We start from the raw sequence: 18,291 nt of genomic DNA, 5'->3' as shown, positions 1-18,291 counted from the left end.
ACATCAAATCAGGTGAGTGTCATTCGTTAAACAAGGCACACTCCTTGTTTAATGAAATAAATGAAGTGGAAAAGTGTTATTTGTGGAAGCCATTCATACTGGAGGAACCAATCTTATTTAACCAAAATTTATGGACGATTCACGTTATGAACAGTGGACCCCCTAAACCTTCATAAAAGGAGGCAGGAATACAGGAAAACACCTGAATTCCTCCTAGATGGAATTTAGATCCAAGCCAATGAAAGGATTGGATCATTATTACTGAGTTCACTGTGAATTACAAATATGGAGGATGAAGTGTAGTTTAAGAGATCTATTGACTCTAAGCTTTTTATAAGGTTGCATGATATCTACTTGAGATAGTACGATCTGCTTTCTTTATATCCCTCAAAGTACAGATACGTTAATTCTATTTTTTTTTTTTTTTTTTTGCACTAATAAATGAACAAAAATATTTTTCACCCTCCAGCTGGAAGTACTGTTAGTACTGATTCATTTTAGAAATCATGGACTTTACAACCATGTTATAAATAACTATTTTAATTTCCCGACATTTCGATCTTCATATTAAGGTCATCATCTGTAGTATATACAAGGACAAGCTGAGTTTCATTTCACACAGTATACTAAAGAGACAGTGATTTGATCAACGGTTATTCTACTGGCATGGCCTCTAGTGAAAATATAATATAAAAAAAATTAATTATTTAGAAACCACATCAAAGCTAAATTCTGTTTAAGATAACATAAGAGAAACATTCTTTCATGTACATAGTTTTCTTACAGTAGTTTTCCTCAAAGCCATCTTTAAACTTCTTGCAAAATTAAAAAGCTTACAGTAACAACAATGTCCTAATTTAACATGGCAATTGTTTTATTAGATTTAAGATTCTGGATCATCTACAGTCCTGTGTATAGTTAACTCTTAGTGAGAAAGGTTTTTTGGTAGAATATGTGCCTTCCATATGCTTGGGATTTTTAGACCATCATTATTGTTCAGATTAGGGTGGTTGATAAGAATCTCACAGGCTTCCTTAAATTTACTTTCATATAGTTCACCCTGTTTGTAGATCTCTCCTTGTCATTTTGCCAAGAATAGTTGATTCATGCTAAAGGGGAGAAAGAAATGATGTACGAATTGGTCGCCAACATGTGAAATCACGTGCTTTCTTTTCTGTCGCTGTACTAGTACTAGCTTGATTTTTGTTGTTGCTTTTTTGCATTTTTTTTTATTATTAATTTGTATGATGGATCCAGTACAGTCAACAAGTTCTGTTGTTGTTTAACAACAGAACTTGTTGACTGTAGTTTCACTAGCTCTTGCAAAAGAATATTGAATAACGTGCTGACATTCTGCGAAAAAGAATCATCTCCTTGTTTCCCTTTCTCAAGTCATAAAACGTGCAAGTGCAATTGCGGGCATATCGGGGTTGACTGTTAAATGAATTCATAGGGAATCAAAAGGTGAAGGTAAGCCAAAATTTAAATCTCCTAAATAAAAAAAAATGCCAGAGTAAAGAAAACCATCGAAACCGTAGCCTTGAATGATTTTGATGTAGACGTTATAAGAAGAACTATTCATGAATTTTATGTGGTCAAGAAAAGAGTGCCAACTGTTCCGAAATTGATTCCTGTGCTTAAAGAAAAACTTAATTTTCCTTGGAAAAGAGAAACTTTAAGGAAAATACTTCATGAAATTGGATTTTGTTTTAAAAAGTCCCAAAATAAAAGGAAACTTATCATGGAGCGAAGTGACATTGTTTTATCTAGAACGCAGTATTTGAGAGCAATAAGATATTTCAGGGAGGAGAAAAGACCGATTGTGTATCTAGATGAAACTTGAATTGATAGTAATTTAACTTATGGAAAATGTTGGCAGTCTAAAGAAGAATGTGGAGTGCTACAAACCGGAAATGCCTCACGGCACATAATTTTGTGTGCAGGTGGAGAAATGGATTTTTTTTACCGAATTCATACTTACTGTACAAAGCCAATTACCATAGGCAAATGAATTCTACGATCTTCGAAAAGTGGGCAGAAGAAAAACTGATTTCCAAACCCTCCTAAAAATGCTGTTGTTATAATTGATAATGCTTCATATCACTCTATTCGATTAAACAAAGTTCTAAATGGGTCTAATAAGAAGTAAGTTCTTATGGATTGGCTCTCTGCAAATAACATTTCTCATTCCCCAGATATTCGAAAAATTGATTTACTTAATTTGGTCAAAAGAAACTTGCCCACAACTAAACTAGTTAAATTCGACACAATGCTCAAAATGCAAGGATTTCTAGCTTTGAGGCTATCACCATATCATTGCGATATTAATGCTATTGAGTATGTTTGGGCAGAAGTGAAAAGTTTTCATTCGCCATTGCAACGTAACTGGAGATATTGACATGTCGAAACTTTTTAAGCTTTCAGAACAGGCGACTGAAAGTATTGCAGTTCAAAACTGGGGAAAATATCTTTCATGTCACCTCATTGGAAAATATGTATTGGGACAGAGACGAAATATCGAAGAATTACGCGAACCTTTGGTGATCAGTTTAAGTGAATGTGATGGCGATTTGGACACCGATTCAGATGACTATGAAGATTAAAAGGATTTGATAATGGTATTTTTTTCCAACCTTTTTTTGCATGGGTTTGTTAAAAGAGTCACAAAAAGTCATAAATAATTAATCGGTTTAGGATATTAAAGTGTCTCAGTTCTCTCAACTGTAAGTTTAGAATATCTAAGTTCATTTGAAAAAATTTCTGTTTTTCATTATAATTATTTTTATTTTATAGAAAACTTTCTTAAAAATAAACCTAGTTAAATTTTTGTTTTATGCTATCCTTTTTTAATTTTGTTAATACTCTACGTACATTTTTCCAACTGTTATACAAGCAAAATAGTTACACTTTAAAAACTACAATGTTCGTAAAAGAAAAGCTAAATTTTCCAACCTGTAATAATAAACAAACACATCCCAGAAGACAGATTGATTACCCTATTATCGGAATGGATTCTCCTGTTTCTGACATGTGCAGAAGTGTTGAGGGACCTCTAATCGGTGGGAGAACTATACCATGTTTTGGTGTGATGTAAACAACTGATGCTTTTCTAGTCAATTCTATGTAAAGTGTCCAGGGCATGATCAGAAAGGCCAGCTTCACCATAATTATTATATTTAATGTGTTGCTTATATTCCTTTTGTCTGATAGGAATTATGCGTCCTGTTTCCCCAATATATGGTAGATTACAGGTGCAATAAATGCTGCATTCTCCAGGGTGGGGCAACATAGAGAGTGGGTCTTTGGAGAGTTGAGTAAGCTTTTTAATTTCGCAGGAGGTTTAAAGGTGGCTTTGAGGTTGTATTTCTATAGTATTCTGTTTATTTTATCTGATGTCCCTTTAATGTAAGTGTTATAGTTTTATTGTAGTCTGGTTATTCTTTGTTTTTTATTATTGTTATTACGGGCAACTCCAGGGAGTCCATAGACTCATCGAGGGAGGCCCCAATCATGTCCATCACAGCTATTCGACATTCACACAATATCTATCATACCTGGCCTTAAACTCATTCACTGTCACAGCACCTACCACAGACTCTGACAGCTTATTCCACTCATTCACCACTCTAAAAGTAAAGAACCCATTTCTAACACCCTTACTAACCACACTCTTGCCCAGCTTCCATGGATGTCCCCTCATCCTCCCACCACCAGCCCTGTTCTCAAAAATATCCTCTGAATTAATTCTATAGAAACCCTTCAGTAATTTGAATGTCTCAATCATATCTCCCCTCCTCTGCCTATCAACCAATTTCTGCAACCCACAAATCCTCAACCTGTTCTCATAGAGTTCATTCCACAGACCTGCTATCATCTTGGTCACTCGCCTCTAGATCCTCTCAACCTCCTCCCCATCAAGGAGAAACTGAGGTGACCAAATCTGGGCACAGTAGTCGAGATGGGGTCTTATCAAGGCTCGATACAGAGGAACAATAACATGCTTGTTTCTGCTCGTCAAAGTATTCTTCAGCAACCAAGTGATTTGATGAGCTGATTCGGCCACTTTTGCAATGTGCCCCCTAAACTTCAACTCCTTATCCACCAACACTCCCAAATCTCTGGCCTCATCAATTTCCTGGTGTACAGTTCCACCAATGTAGTAAACTGCTGCTAATCTTTTCACCCCAAAATGTATAACCTTACATTTTGCCACATTAAATTGACATCCATTCTCCTTAGCCCAGACCTCCGATCTATCCAAATCATCCTGCAAAATTTTGACATCATCTGCATTCACTATTGCACTACCCAACTTTGCATCATCCACGAACAAATGAACTGTTCTTCTCAGATCCTTTCCTATATCGTTAATGAACAAATTAAATAGCAGTGGTCCAAGAACAGATCCTTGTGGCACACCACTAGTCACAGGCCGTCTTTTGGACTCTACTCCTGAATAAACCACTCTCTGATATCTCACTGTGTTATAATACATGAGCAAATTACTGAGGCATGACCTACCCTTCACAAAACCATGCTGTCCCCGATACAGTATCCATTTTCTTCTATCCAATCTTGTATTTTCCTCTTGACTATTTTCTCCAAGACCTTGATAATGATTCCTGTTATGCTGACTGGCCGGTAATTTTCAACAGCAGCCTTGGAACCACCTTTATGCAGCGGAACTATTTTCCCCTCTTTCCACCCCTTTGGGACTGACCCAAACCCGAGGCTCAAATTAAACAAAATGGTCAAGGGCACTGACAATTCTTTAGCTGCTTCTCTTACAAGACGAGCTGGTATACCATCCAATCCCACAGATGCATTGACATTGAGGTTCTGTAATAGACTATTTACCCCCACTTCATTCACTACAATTCCAGTATAAGCTGTTGGTTCTTCCATTCCTGTAATGTCACCACCTGGATGATATACTCTTGCAAAGTGCTTGCTCAGTAATTCCACTATATCGACTGATTCAGTTACTTCCCTACCCTCAGCATTTTTGAAAATCATTCTGCCATGAACATTTTTTCTTTTACTTGCAACATATTGAAAAAACTGTTTGGGATTCTCTTTAGCCTGCATAGCCAATGTTCTTTCATAATCTGCTTTTGCTCTTCTTACCACCCTTGTTACCTTTATGGCCTGAGCTTTTGTTACCTTTTTAGCCTAACCATTTTTATTGAGGTCTTGTAGAGAATTTTGTTAATAGTGTTTTGGCTGTAACCATTTTTTAGGAAAGTATTGCTGATAACTTTAAATTCATCTTTAAGCTCTAGTTTGTTGGAGCAAATCTTCAAAGTCCTGTTTTTTAGAGTAATAATGAAACCTAGTTTTTGTGTTGGGTGGTGGTAAGAGTTTGTGTATATATCTCGGCCAGTATGTGTAGGTTTCCGGTAAACATGAAGGAAAGACTGCCAGAAGGAAGACGTGTGACAAGCGTGTTTAAAAACGGAAGTATGTTCTGCTTTTCAATCTCAATTGTGAACTGTTTGTGTTGTTTGTTTAGGGAACAAACAAACAAATCTAGTGTCTGGCAGCCATAGGGTCAGATCGTGAAAACATCGTCAACGTACCTAAGCCAGACTTTGGGTTTTAAAGGGGAGAAATGTAGAGCATGTTGCTCAAATGTTCCATATAAAAGTTAGCAATGGGGGGAGGGGGATGATAATGACAAGCCCATGGCTGTGCCTTCTTTTTTGTAGGTAGAAAGCGTTTTGCCATACAAAATAACCAGAACATAATACATGTGCTATCTGGAGGGAATTTGTCCTGTAAAAGAAGAATTGTGTCATTGACGTCAAAACTGACTAATAAATCATCTTTTTCTAATGTAATATCTTTGATTATGTTTATGAAATGTTATGTGTTTCTGATATCACTGTTAGTACTGAAATTATAAGATGACATTCCACTCTTATTTCTTGCTAATTCCACCCACAAAACATTTTATTTAGTGCATTAGCACAGTGGATGGACTAATGGTTAATTCAGAGATCCTACACTGGAGATGAGATACATTTTTCAGGCCACTTCAAACTTTCTGTGAGTAAGATTATGGTGATTTTACTGGGCAGTTAAAATCATCTACCACTTAAAGGTAGATGATAAATGGGTATTTTCAGATCATCAGTAAGTTATAAGTTCTAAAAGTCATTAATAATCCAAAGATATCTTAGGATCATGTGTAGTTTACCATGGTCATCACTGTAGTGCATGACCAAAGTTTGAGGATTGTGCTTATTAACATGAGAAGTAAGAAAAGATTTAGTGCAGGAAGTAACCTTGTTCTAAGATAAAATAAAATATATTTAATATTTTTATGATAATGCCAAATAATTATTAAATCACATCTGGTTGAATTATTATTTGAAGTTGGAGAGATTGTGTGTTATTGATATATATGATATACTTTATTTGTGAGAATAACTGAATATTTATGATCCTTTCAATTCACATTCAGTGGTCAAAATATGCCCAAAGAAGATACACAGTTGCTTTTATGTGATGCAATGCCCAATGTGCACATCTTGGTAAGTTAAAATTCTTATGTATTTTTTCTGTATTCATTAGATGCCAAAATTCACTATCACTATAAAATAAATTTTTTAATCTTTTTTTTTCTCTTTTTAGGCTAACTACTTTACTATGTTTGATATTCAAGCACGTGGCTTCTCACGACCTTTCTGCATAGCTTATGTTTCTTCAGATAAATAGTAAGTTGCAATGATAAATACCAAATTTTCTTTTTACAATTATTAGAGAGAATCTTGCAGGCACAAGAAACCTTATTCAATTAAAGTAGTTGGATAAATACAGTATTCAAACAAAATGGAACTATATATAAGATGGAGACTAATTAAAAAGTAGTAGATGAATTTATCTTTTTATTTGATTGTCTTAGTACTTGCTATCAATTAATAGCAAATTCAGTACATAAATAATATCAGTTATTGAGTTACTGATATTTCACTGCATTCATAATCAGTATCTTCAGAGGAAATTACAACTATGAAAAAACACATAGCACTTAGATTGTTGTAGAAAACAATTCCAACTATAACTGAAAGAAACTGATGTCCTATCACTGTGTGCTCTTGGATGAAAAACAAAGTTAATTCAGAGAAGTCAGGCTAAATGTAGTCTATGACTATCTCCCAGATCTTAGACAAATTAATGCAGCCATATTAAGGTTAGGAGTGCTTTAGAATTTTTAGAATCAGCTATGCTGCTTCTAAAAATAACTCTCACATGTATAGCAACTTCTGCACAGCACAGTTGTCTTCTTCCATTGAATCCTGTGTGAAGGATTATTCAGAGCTTAATCTGCCAGTCCTGACTTGCTGTACAAATGATTGTGAATGTAGTTTTTACATTCAAGGTAGATCTAATGGTCATCTGTCCAAAGCAGACTAAGTTGCAGGCACAAGGAATCTTATACAGTCAACCCTCAATATGGAAAAGTCACAGGGCCCACATGAATAGAGTACTGTAGTGATTTTCTTTATAATAGCGCTTGTCTATGGAACTTGAGCGAGAACTTTTTTTAGGGAGGGAGTGCAGTATTTAGTCAATTTCATAAGGATTGTAGCCATTGACTGAAAAATGAGTGTTGTAAAATTAACTTATGTGATAAAGGCCATGTCCAAAGTTTCAAGTTTATTATAATGGTGTTTTCTATAGTAAGAGTTAATACACTTTCTGATGTGCAAGAGAATGAGATTGATCCTTCAGAGAACAAATGAAGGGTGCTACTGGATATGTGGTTTGAAAGTAGCATGGAGATTATAGTTATGTTAAAAAAAAAAAAACAGGTGTATCTCGAATATAGGAGTACATCTTATGATACATTCGATATAGCCCTTATCACATAATGTAGTAATAGAAATAGACAAAATACTGCATTCCTCCCCATCTCTCCCACATCTAACAAAAGAGCAACAACAACAAAACTATTCTTCTTCCCTTTATTTAGGATACATATGAAAAGTTAACTGAAGTTCTTCACAAATATAATTTCCATGCTACTTTGAAACCACACACCTACCTACTGTAATAATCTTGCTTCGTCTTCAATTATTTCTTTGAGTGTTGTAATATGTCAACTGCCTTAATTGTCGGCCTCCATTTTGCTATATTCTACTATATCTTTTTTTCTTACTCACACTCTATAGTCTAACAAATTCGTTTTTTGACTGTGCCAGTTAGACTGTGTATTGAGTGTGAGCCTATAAAATTCTAAACTGAAGACAAAGCCGATATTGATATTATTCCCCACTAAAGTTAATCTTTGCTTTAATTCAATCCTGGCTGGATCTTAATCATTTAATCTAAATTTGATACTCAACTTTTCATTACTTAATCTTATGCAGGTTCAAATATTACAATAAAATAAAACAAGACAATAAAACAAAAAGACAAACAAAGATTAACAACAGCAGAAATGAAGTTTATGAGAAAAACTGCAAAGTATACCCTATTTGATCACAAAAGAAACGAAGATATTATGAAAGAATTAAACCAAGAACCAGTAATTGAAAAAATTAAAAAATATAAACATAAATGGATGGAACGCGTTCAAAGAATGAAAACAGAAAGACTACCAAAACAAGCCTTAAAGTACAAGCCATTAGGAAAAAAAAAACCAGGACGTCCTCTTAAACGATTCAACGATGACTTCTAAGGCCGGAACAGGCCATACTAGGCCTAAATCCTTGATACGTATGATGATGATGAGGAGGTTCAAATATTTTAGGGATAGTGAATTGACAAAATCAGTACAACAGGTTGTACACTGACTATTTAATTAAAAACAAGAATTCTTAATACACAGTTCGATCCACATTAGCATATTTATACAGTTGAGTTACATTTCATAGTTACATATACAAATGTCTCTAAATTAGTTTTAGTTCTCCTACACTTCTACTCTTAAAGTCTAAATACAATTTAGTACATCCTACTGATCAAACTTATACAATTTGAATGTAAAGCACACCTTGAGTGAGCTTAACTCAATATTAATTTACACTATCCCATAACAGTACTTTTCTTACTCTCTTTTGTTATCAACTTATACAATCTTATTGAAATTATTTATGTTGTCACACTAGACTACAAAGAGAGATACGCTTGAGGTGAACTATCACCTCAAGTGTATCTCTCAGAATTATCACATATCTAAGTACTTACAATGAGTTGCAATCCTTACAATATTCTCATTCATCACTGTCCATTACACGAATCTTTAGTCCTCATGAAAGTGCTCCCTTTTATCTGCTGGCTCACTCTTGAACTTCTTTGTCTGAGTCATTGATAATTCTATACCCTCTTGAATCCTTAATTCAACTATGTGGAGGCAACGACCACACGATAAGTGGTTCCTATACTGGCGAAGATTCCTTTTCCATGGCAGCAATGGGCAGCTCTCTTCTAATGAGGCATTCAGACAATAGACAGCAAACTTCTCATGGTGATGGACTCATTGAATGAACTGGACTCGAAGAACCTCAAGATGTAAGACGTTCCTCTTTCGAAGACTGACAGTGGACCTCACATGGTGGCGGACCTAGGTAAGAGAAGGCTGAGAAACCTAACACGAACGATGCTTCTCTTTCAATGACCAACAGTGGACTTCACATGGTGGTGGACTTAGATAAGAGAAGTTGAAAACCCTAAGACGAAATTCCTCTTAACGCTAGAGCTTATAAAGGCCCGAATTTCATGTTACACACATGCACGTGTCTCTCGATACTTCCATATATGGGCATGGACTGACATCTGGACATGTCACACTTCGTGCATCTTTTGAAATTGCCATGTATGGACATGCATTTACATCATTACATAGTGACTGCATATTTCATGCATCATATTAGTTTATCATATTATTAACAAAGTTTTGTGATTAAGTTATTTATAGTGATAATGGAAACAACAATGACATTTCTTTATGTGTAATTTCCTAAAGAAAAAAAACTTGTAAAAATAAACATGATAAATTATTTATCATGTGAGATTTTACACTACCTACCTTCATCCATTCTCTGAAGGGCTTGCCTCATCCTCTTTCATATACTGGTGTGTTTAAGGTTCCTTGTGCTTGCAACTTAGCATATTTTGTCCATACTGGTAGATTTGTTAACATCCACCTGAAAAAACAAACTATATTCTGTTCATTTTTTACAAAACTACACAGTCACCCATGTTGTAGTAAAAACTGCAGTTTAGTATAAATCAAAATAATTATCTGACATTTCAACTTTCATACCAAGGTTTATATTAAGCTGAAGTTTTTGTCATAACACGCAATTCTCTCCATTTTTTAAACATTTCAGGACTAAAAAGCTGTTTTTAGAATCAACATCAGCTATAAAACACTAGCCTAAGATATGGAAGACGGTCATCCTAAGACATTTTTAGCTTGACTTCTCTGAATAAACCTCTTTTTATCCTAGAATGCACCTGGATAGGAATTAGCTCTTTTTTAGTTACAGTAATTGTGCTGTGTGTTTCATTGATATTAAATGATTGTGATATGGTCACATAACATATAATTACATTATGTGTATCAGTCTATTTTTCATTTTGGGGAAGTGGAAAAATTGTTTATGGATTTTGTGACTTAGAGCTTTAGATAAGTTTAAATATGCATATTAGTCAATTTTATTACTTTTTTTAGAGAAGTCTGTTATGTTCATCTTGAAATCTGATTATATCATGCTATAGGAAAATAGCAGAAAATTGGGCTGCAGTAATTTTTCTGGTTATTGAGGAAGAGTTGTTTTCCTCCTATGGAACTGTTGATGATAACAATGATATTGAAATACCCATTTTTCCTTTTCATGTTAACTTAAAGTCTTCTACCAGCCAAGTAACATAGCCCATTTGAAACATAATGCTCAGACAGGGTAATTAATTCTGTGTAGCATAACATATTATCACTGTCAATGTTATCAGATTTTTATGGGAAGCTTTATTTTTGGAAGGACAAGTATTCAAACATAGCTGAAAATGTATTAAGTTGTTTAAAGCCTATGACATGCACTTGACTCTAAGCTATCATGATGCAAATCTACTAACAAGGGAAGGAAATTTTAGATTCCTGTTTTGTAAATTGGAAAAAATGTTTTTGAGCAAGCAGCTTTTGAAAGAAATTAAACAGTAACTTTTTTTAAACATAGCATCTTAGTTTCACTTATTGTTTATATGAAGTTAATAATGTTTGTGTTATGGCAAATAAAAATTAAATTATATGATCTGTGAAACCAATAATGCAATGAATTTTCAAAGAAAATTCATTGCATTATTGCATTAAACTTCAGTAGAAGTTTGAAACAGAAATTAATGTGAACAAAGATATGGGAAATTATTATCTTGGAGAATTAGAAGTGGATTTAAAAAGAGATTGTTTGTTTTGATAGCAAAGTCAAAGCCAATTCAATGAAATAAAGTATTTTCATCATTAAAAAGTGAAAAGAATAAAACAATTTCTATGATGTGACATGCACACTGGCATCAAAAACAAATATTCTGTTAGATACACTACTAACAATTAGACTTATGTCAACCAAAAATGAAAGAAAATTTCTACTTCAGATGTTTGTAACTAACTAGACCTGGGATTTTCTGACCGGGCAATTAATGCTTTGTACGTTTTAAAATTTTGTGTTAACAATAAATGTAAATGTTGGTATTAATTTTTTTCTTAAGCATTAGTGCATTAATGTTAATCTCCTTTGAATCTTACTTTTTAATATATAATACTAATTAAATTTTTAATTTTTTTCCTAATTTGCATTTAAATGCACAGTACATTATTATAGCATTTCATCACTAGGAATAGAAAAAATTCTTACTTAAGAGAAACTGCAAATATTAAATCAATAAAATGAAATTTTTGGCAATTCTTGAGAATCCTCAGGAACTGTCATTTTCCATTTTTGATTCCTGAAGATTAAAAAATGTCAGGAATTTAGAAATTCCATTCATAGTTATCATGAAATTCCTTCCTAATATCTTAATTTTTGATATGATTCTGTTCACACACTCCTCATTTTTCTCAGCGTTCTCATATCAGAGTCTTTGATCAGCTGTTATTTCTAACATTGCTCTTGGATCCATAAAAAAATATATATATTATTATTATAATTTCAGGCCTCCATGGAGTCAAGAGACTCATCGTGGGAGGTCCTTCCTAGGAAACAAAGTCTATCATACCACTTCTTGAACTCATTAACCGTTCTTGCTCTCATCACTCTATCAGGCAATGCATTCCATGGTTCAGCCACCCTCTATCAAAGAAACCACCCTTCATCCGCTTGCTCACAGCTTCCTTTTGCAACTTCCAGGGATGACCCTTGTCATTGCTCCTTCCCACTGTTTGCCAAGCGAAGAACTCCCCAGTGTCAAACCTTGTAACTACCTCTCAACAGTTTAAAAATCTTGATCATATCACCTCTACTTCTTATCCACCAAACTCTGCAGTGCACATTCCCTCAGTCCATTCCCTCATAACTGACATTGTACAATCCTGAAACCATCTTTGTTATCTGCCTCTGTACCCTTTCCACACTTAATTTATCCCCTTCAAATCCTGGGGACCAAATTTGAAAACAATAGTCTAAGTGTGATCTAATCAGGGTCTTATACAACTGAATGATAACTCTTTTATCCCTGCAAGTCAGCATCCTTCTCAGTATTGTAGCAATCCTCTGAGTTATCTTCACCACCTTTGCAATATGTACCCTGAATTTCAGGTTTCTATCAATTATCAACTTCAGATCTTGCCTCCCCTGCTTCCTCCAGTACAGCTCCTCCATTCGAGTATGCAGTCTCCCATCGATGTATCCCAGACTTTAAGACTTTACATTTGACTGCATTAAACCAATACCCCCATTCATTTGCCCATCTTCCTAGTTTATTCAAAAATCTTCTTGCAGGGCTGCCACATCCGCACTATTACTAATAACCCTTCCCAGCTTCACATCATCTGCAAACAACTGAATATCTCCTTGCAATCCATTGACAATGTCATTGATATAAAGGTTAAACAATACAGGTCCCAGTACTAAGCCCTGTGGAATCCCTCTTGTAACTCTCTGCCTCCTTGATATTGTCCCATCATACACAACTCTCTGATGCCTATCAGACAGCCAATCCTGAATCCAGTTGACTAACCCGACATCTAAACTCATGTGCTGCAACTTAAGTATTAGCTTATGTGGCACCCTGTCAAATGCCTTTGCATAATCAAAAAAAATGGCAGACTATGCCTTTCCCTCATCAACTGCTCTTGTAAAAGACAATCATATTACTAAAGTAAGAAAGCCCCTTAACAAATCCATGTTGATTCTCACAGATAACATTACCCTCATCTGCCCAACACTGTATATGGTCCCTCACTAATTTCTCCAAGGCCTTAACAACTATTGATGACACACAAACTGGCCTATAATTAGACACTTCCAGTCTGCTACCGCCCTTATGCGATGACATTATCTTATCTTACCTTCCTTCCCTTCCTTGGGTACCTTTCTCCCAGACTTTCATATGAAAAGATAGGAGCTGTCAGTTCTTTAGCACATTCTCTCAAAACCCATGGCGAAATACTGAGTCCCACAGCTTTACTGACATCCAGAATACTTGGTATTTGAAACATACTCTCTTCTTGCATCTCTAAACCTCAAACCCCTATCTCTCTAGTATTAAAACCTACTTCTCCTGGATGAAATACTCCAATAAAGCTTTCATTGAACAACTGCACTGTCCTCTGCATCAGTCACGCCATTCCCATTTTTATCCCACAATGTCATTCTTCTACAATCATTTCTCTTCCTACTGGTCACATAGCTAAAAAATTTCCTAGTCTCATATTCCAATTTTGCATTCCTCACCATACTAGTCATTCTCATAGCCTGAGTCTTATATTCTTCATGCTCTTTTCTTCATCCCTCTTATATCTCTTCCATAATCTCTTTCACCTGCAGTTCCTGTTTGATATTGTTTGTCATCCACTTTACACCAAATTGTGTCCTCTTCTTCACTCGTGGAATACAGCTTACTATTGCTGCTAACAAATATTCCTTCACAATTTCCCAAGCACCAATGTAATCCCGGCCTTCCAATTCCTTCCTCCATGAAACTTCCTGACGTTGATATCTAAGACTATTATAATCACCTGCCTTATAATTTCCCTTTCTTTGATACTCCTGCATGTTTTTTCATCTTCCAAGTCAGAACCACATGGTCACACTCTCCAAATGGAGGGAGAGATGTCATCTCAGTTATTATCAGCTCTTCTGATGCTATGACCAAATCCAAAACTCTTGAACCTCTTGTTCCCTCTATTACATGCTGCCAAAGACATTTGTCCCTCAAGAATTCCAGAAATTCTATCCCCTTCTTACTACTTGCATTTTCCTCTTCCCAGCTTATACTACTGTAGTTAAAATCTCCAATAACAATCATTCTTCTTGCACTTGCCAAGCTCAACTGCCTAAACGTCTCCTGCTTCCCACCCCCTGTGCTCCTTGGCTTGTAGCAACACCTACTAAATATCCTGTCTTGCCCACCTCTACCTCACACCATATGCTTTCAAAACCATTAGTGTCACTGCCTTCCAAAGCCTCTACTCTTAGGGGACATAAGTCATCACTTATCAAAAGCAGTACTTCACCACTGCGTTTTCCCTTCCTATCCTACCGAAAAATGCTGTACTTCTATATCTGTTATTATATTATCTTCCATCAACCACATCTCAGAGATCCCAGTAATCTTTGGCCCGGCTGATGCTATCAGCAACACCAATTCATCTCCTTTATTCCAGATACTCCTGGCATTAGTATAAAGCATAAAAATGTCACTGCTTCTATACCTATCATTATCTCCTCCAGACCTCATTGGACTCAGTGTAACCTGATGTCGTCCCACTTCAGCCAAGCACCCATTTCCACAAGATGCCAACCCCTGCTCTACCATCCACCCTGGGAATTCTAGTTTCCCTGCATTGACACACCGACTCATTCAGAAAACAGCAATCTCTCCAGATGCCTTTGTCCTTCCTCATTCAGATGCAAGTGGTGTCTCACATACAGTTCCTTTCTGTCCTCAAATGCTCTCCAAGCATCCACATATTCCAATCCTCTCTTCTGACACATTCTGGTTATTATGCTATTCATTATTACTGCTCTTCTGCTCAGCTCATCACTATCATACCTGGGCAACACACACACACAATCTTTCCTCTCTGCGTTTTCTTTTGTACAACCTCAAACAAGAATCTCAGATCTATTGCGAACCGATTTACATTGCCTCTAAAGTCATTCGTGCCCACCATCACAATCATTTCATTCATCTTTCACCCCTCTTGATTGCCATAGCCACATTTTCTATCGTCCCTCCATTCAGGCAAACACACCTCTGGCATCCTATCTTGCACACCAGAGATCATTGAGTCTCCATACATCACACCTCTCACCACTCTGTTCCTTGATTGCTCACCTGCATCCCTCACTCTCTCTCCTCTAACCCTTTTGCTCTGTGTTCCCCTACTCACCTTCTGTCCTGGCATCACTGTCCCTGGTTCCAGCACTCCCTTGCATTGTTCTCATTCCCTCTCTCTGACTGTTTCTATCCTCTCCTCTTCTATCATTCCCATAGCACTCTCATTCTCTCTCTTCTACTGTTTCTATTCTCTCCTCCTCTATCATTCCCATACCCTTCTCTCTCTCTCCCTCATTCCCTTTCTTCTACTGCTCCTAATCTCTCCTCTTCTATCATTCCCATACCTCTCTCATTCCCTCTCTTCTACTGCTCCTATTCTCCATTTTTCTATCATTCCCACCTACTGTTTCTATTCTCTTCTATCATTCCCCTAACTCCCTCTCACTCCTACTCTGATTCGCCTTGCATTCATCTCTTCCATTTGCCTAATCTCATCTTTCATACTTCTCATCTCATTCCCGAGACATTCCACCTCCTGTTTCAGCTCGTCTATCTCTCTGCAAGTTAGCCACTCTTATTCACCATTCATCATTCTACTCAAGATCATCTCCAAAAACTTCACAATCATTCAAGCCTTCTACACTCCCCACTCTTATTTTTTCATTCTTATTTCTCTCTTTATTCTCACCTTCTATCACACTACTCATCTCTCGAAATTCTCCCACACCTGATGCAACGAGGTTGGTTATCGAAAATATCTAAGTTACTAAATTCCTCAAATTGCCTATATTTTGCGCATATGTGCGCTCACTCCTTCTCTCACCCACCACATATCCAACTGCTGGGATGCATACATACCACAAGTTCCGCATGCCACAAAATCCTTTATATTATGTAAAATAGTTGACTTAGTGACACGCCATTTGCAATTGGAGCTGTGGCAGCTGCCTTCATTCAAATTGTGCTGAGGAATTACTACAACTAAATGCTGAATACTATGTTATACATTCTACTGTAAGCTAATTTACTTATGTGATACTATAAGTATAAACTATATTTAACTATACTGAATAATGAAACCTTATCTCCTCTTCCGCCGCAGACGTGTCCAACTCTGACCTTGCCTTCTCGGTAACCCAAAAATAGCACAATATAAACAACTAAATTCCAAAAGCAGCACCCCTAAAAACACTTGTGTTAATAAAAAAAAAATGTAGCACAATTCGCGACAGAAGACATACTATAACGTTTTTAAAATATATTCATCATCATCATCATCAAATTCCTGCCATGTACCCTCAAGGGGTGTACAGGATATGACAGTACTACATGAAAAAATTACATCATTACTAACTTCCTATCTACAATTTTCCTCCAAATCAGTCTGTTACTTGTCAAGACTCCAACATTATCAGATCTTATATTTCTATCGTCTAAGGCACTTTGTACCGTATCAATCCACCTATATCTTGGTCTTCCTCTGGGTCGTTTTCCTGCCAACCTGGCAGTGAACACTTGTTTTGCTAATCTTTCCTCTCCCATTCTATTTAAGTGACCATACCATCTGAGATTAGCTCTGCTAACGCATTCCTGGATGCTGACAATGTCAAGTTCTTTCCTAATATCCTCATTTTTAATATGATATTGCCATTGATGCCATCTGTTCACGCCTCTAATCTTTCTCAGGACTCTCATATCTGCGGTCTCTAGTCTTTGGTCACTCTCAGATCCATAAGTTAAAATTGGTTTGAACACAGTCTTGTATACAGCTAATTTAGTGTTCCAACTAATTTCTTTCTTATTCCATATGAATTTATTCAGTTGACTTCCCACGATACCAGCTTTGCTGATTCTGTTGTCTATTTCTATATTTAGTTTACCATCTTCAGTAAAAATTGTGCCTAAGTAGCTGAAATGTTTTACTTGTTCCACAGGTTCTCCATTCACAACACAGTTGACATTTTCAATGATTCTGCCTATTTTCATTGTCTTTGTCTTTTTATTGCTGACCTTCATACCATATCTATTACAACAGCTATTCAATTTAGTCAGAGAATCTTGCAGACTTGTAGCGGATTTATTTAGAAGTATAACATCATCCACATAAAGCAAAGAGCTGACATTAACATCTCCAATTTTGATATCAGGTTTAATACCACATTCCTTCATAATGTGATCCATATAGATAATGAATAACAGAGGGGATAATGTACATCCTTGTCTCACACCAGATTTAACATTAAACCATCTTCCTGTACTTCCTTCAATTCTAACTGCTGACTCACAACTCAAATAAAGACTAAGTATTGCTTGATATAATGCCCCATTGACACCATATAACTGCAGCGTATTGAATAGCTTCTCTCTTGGCACCTTGTCATATGCCTTTTCCAAATCGACAAAACTTAAATACAGATCTTTGTTATATTCCCATGCTTTCTCGACTATTTGTCGTAAAGTGAAGATCTGATCCTGACAGCCTCTATTTGGCCTGAATCCAGCTTGTTCTTCACCAAGCTTTTCTTCCACAATTCTTCTCAACCGTTTCTCAAGTATACTTGCATAGATCTTGCCAGGAACACTCAGTAGGGAAATACCTCTGTAATTCTCACATTCAGTTTTATTTCCCTTTTTGTATATGGGTACTATGAGAGCTCTACTCCAATCATCGGGAATTCGTCCTTCTGTCCAGGCTTTCTGAACTATGCAGTGCAGCCACTGTAAGACTCTTATACCACCATACTTCAGCATTTCTGGTCGAATATCATCTACTCCTGCTGCCTTTCCACATTTCAAGCCTTTGATGGCTTTTTCTACTTCAAGTATGGATATGTATTCCTGACT

General features: G+C 36.1%; 1 protein-coding gene across 2 annotated transcripts in view; it reads left to right on the top strand.

Annotated features, from left to right (window-relative positions):
• Positions 1-18,291, top strand: part of LOC150096071 (uncharacterized) — a 229,974-nt gene that overhangs the window by 26,718 nt on the left and 184,965 nt on the right. For both annotated transcript variants that reach the window (XM_090409310.1, XM_090409309.1), the window contains exons 4-5: positions 6,467-6,536; positions 6,637-6,719. In XM_090409310.1, the coding sequence (XP_090265436.1) occupies positions 6,467-6,536; positions 6,637-6,719 (153 nt within the window). The remainder of the gene's footprint in view (positions 1-6,466; positions 6,537-6,636; positions 6,720-18,291) is intronic.

Source organism: Typopeltis vanoorti, chromosome 19 (assembly GCF_054136105.1).
Source record: "Typopeltis vanoorti isolate ZY-2024b chromosome 19, IOZ_Tvanoo_1.0, whole genome shotgun sequence".
Taxonomy (NCBI): domain Eukaryota; kingdom Metazoa; phylum Arthropoda; class Arachnida; order Uropygi; family Thelyphonidae; genus Typopeltis; species Typopeltis vanoorti.
Note: the sequence above shows the minus strand (reverse complement) of the source record. Positions and strands in the feature narration are given on the sequence as shown.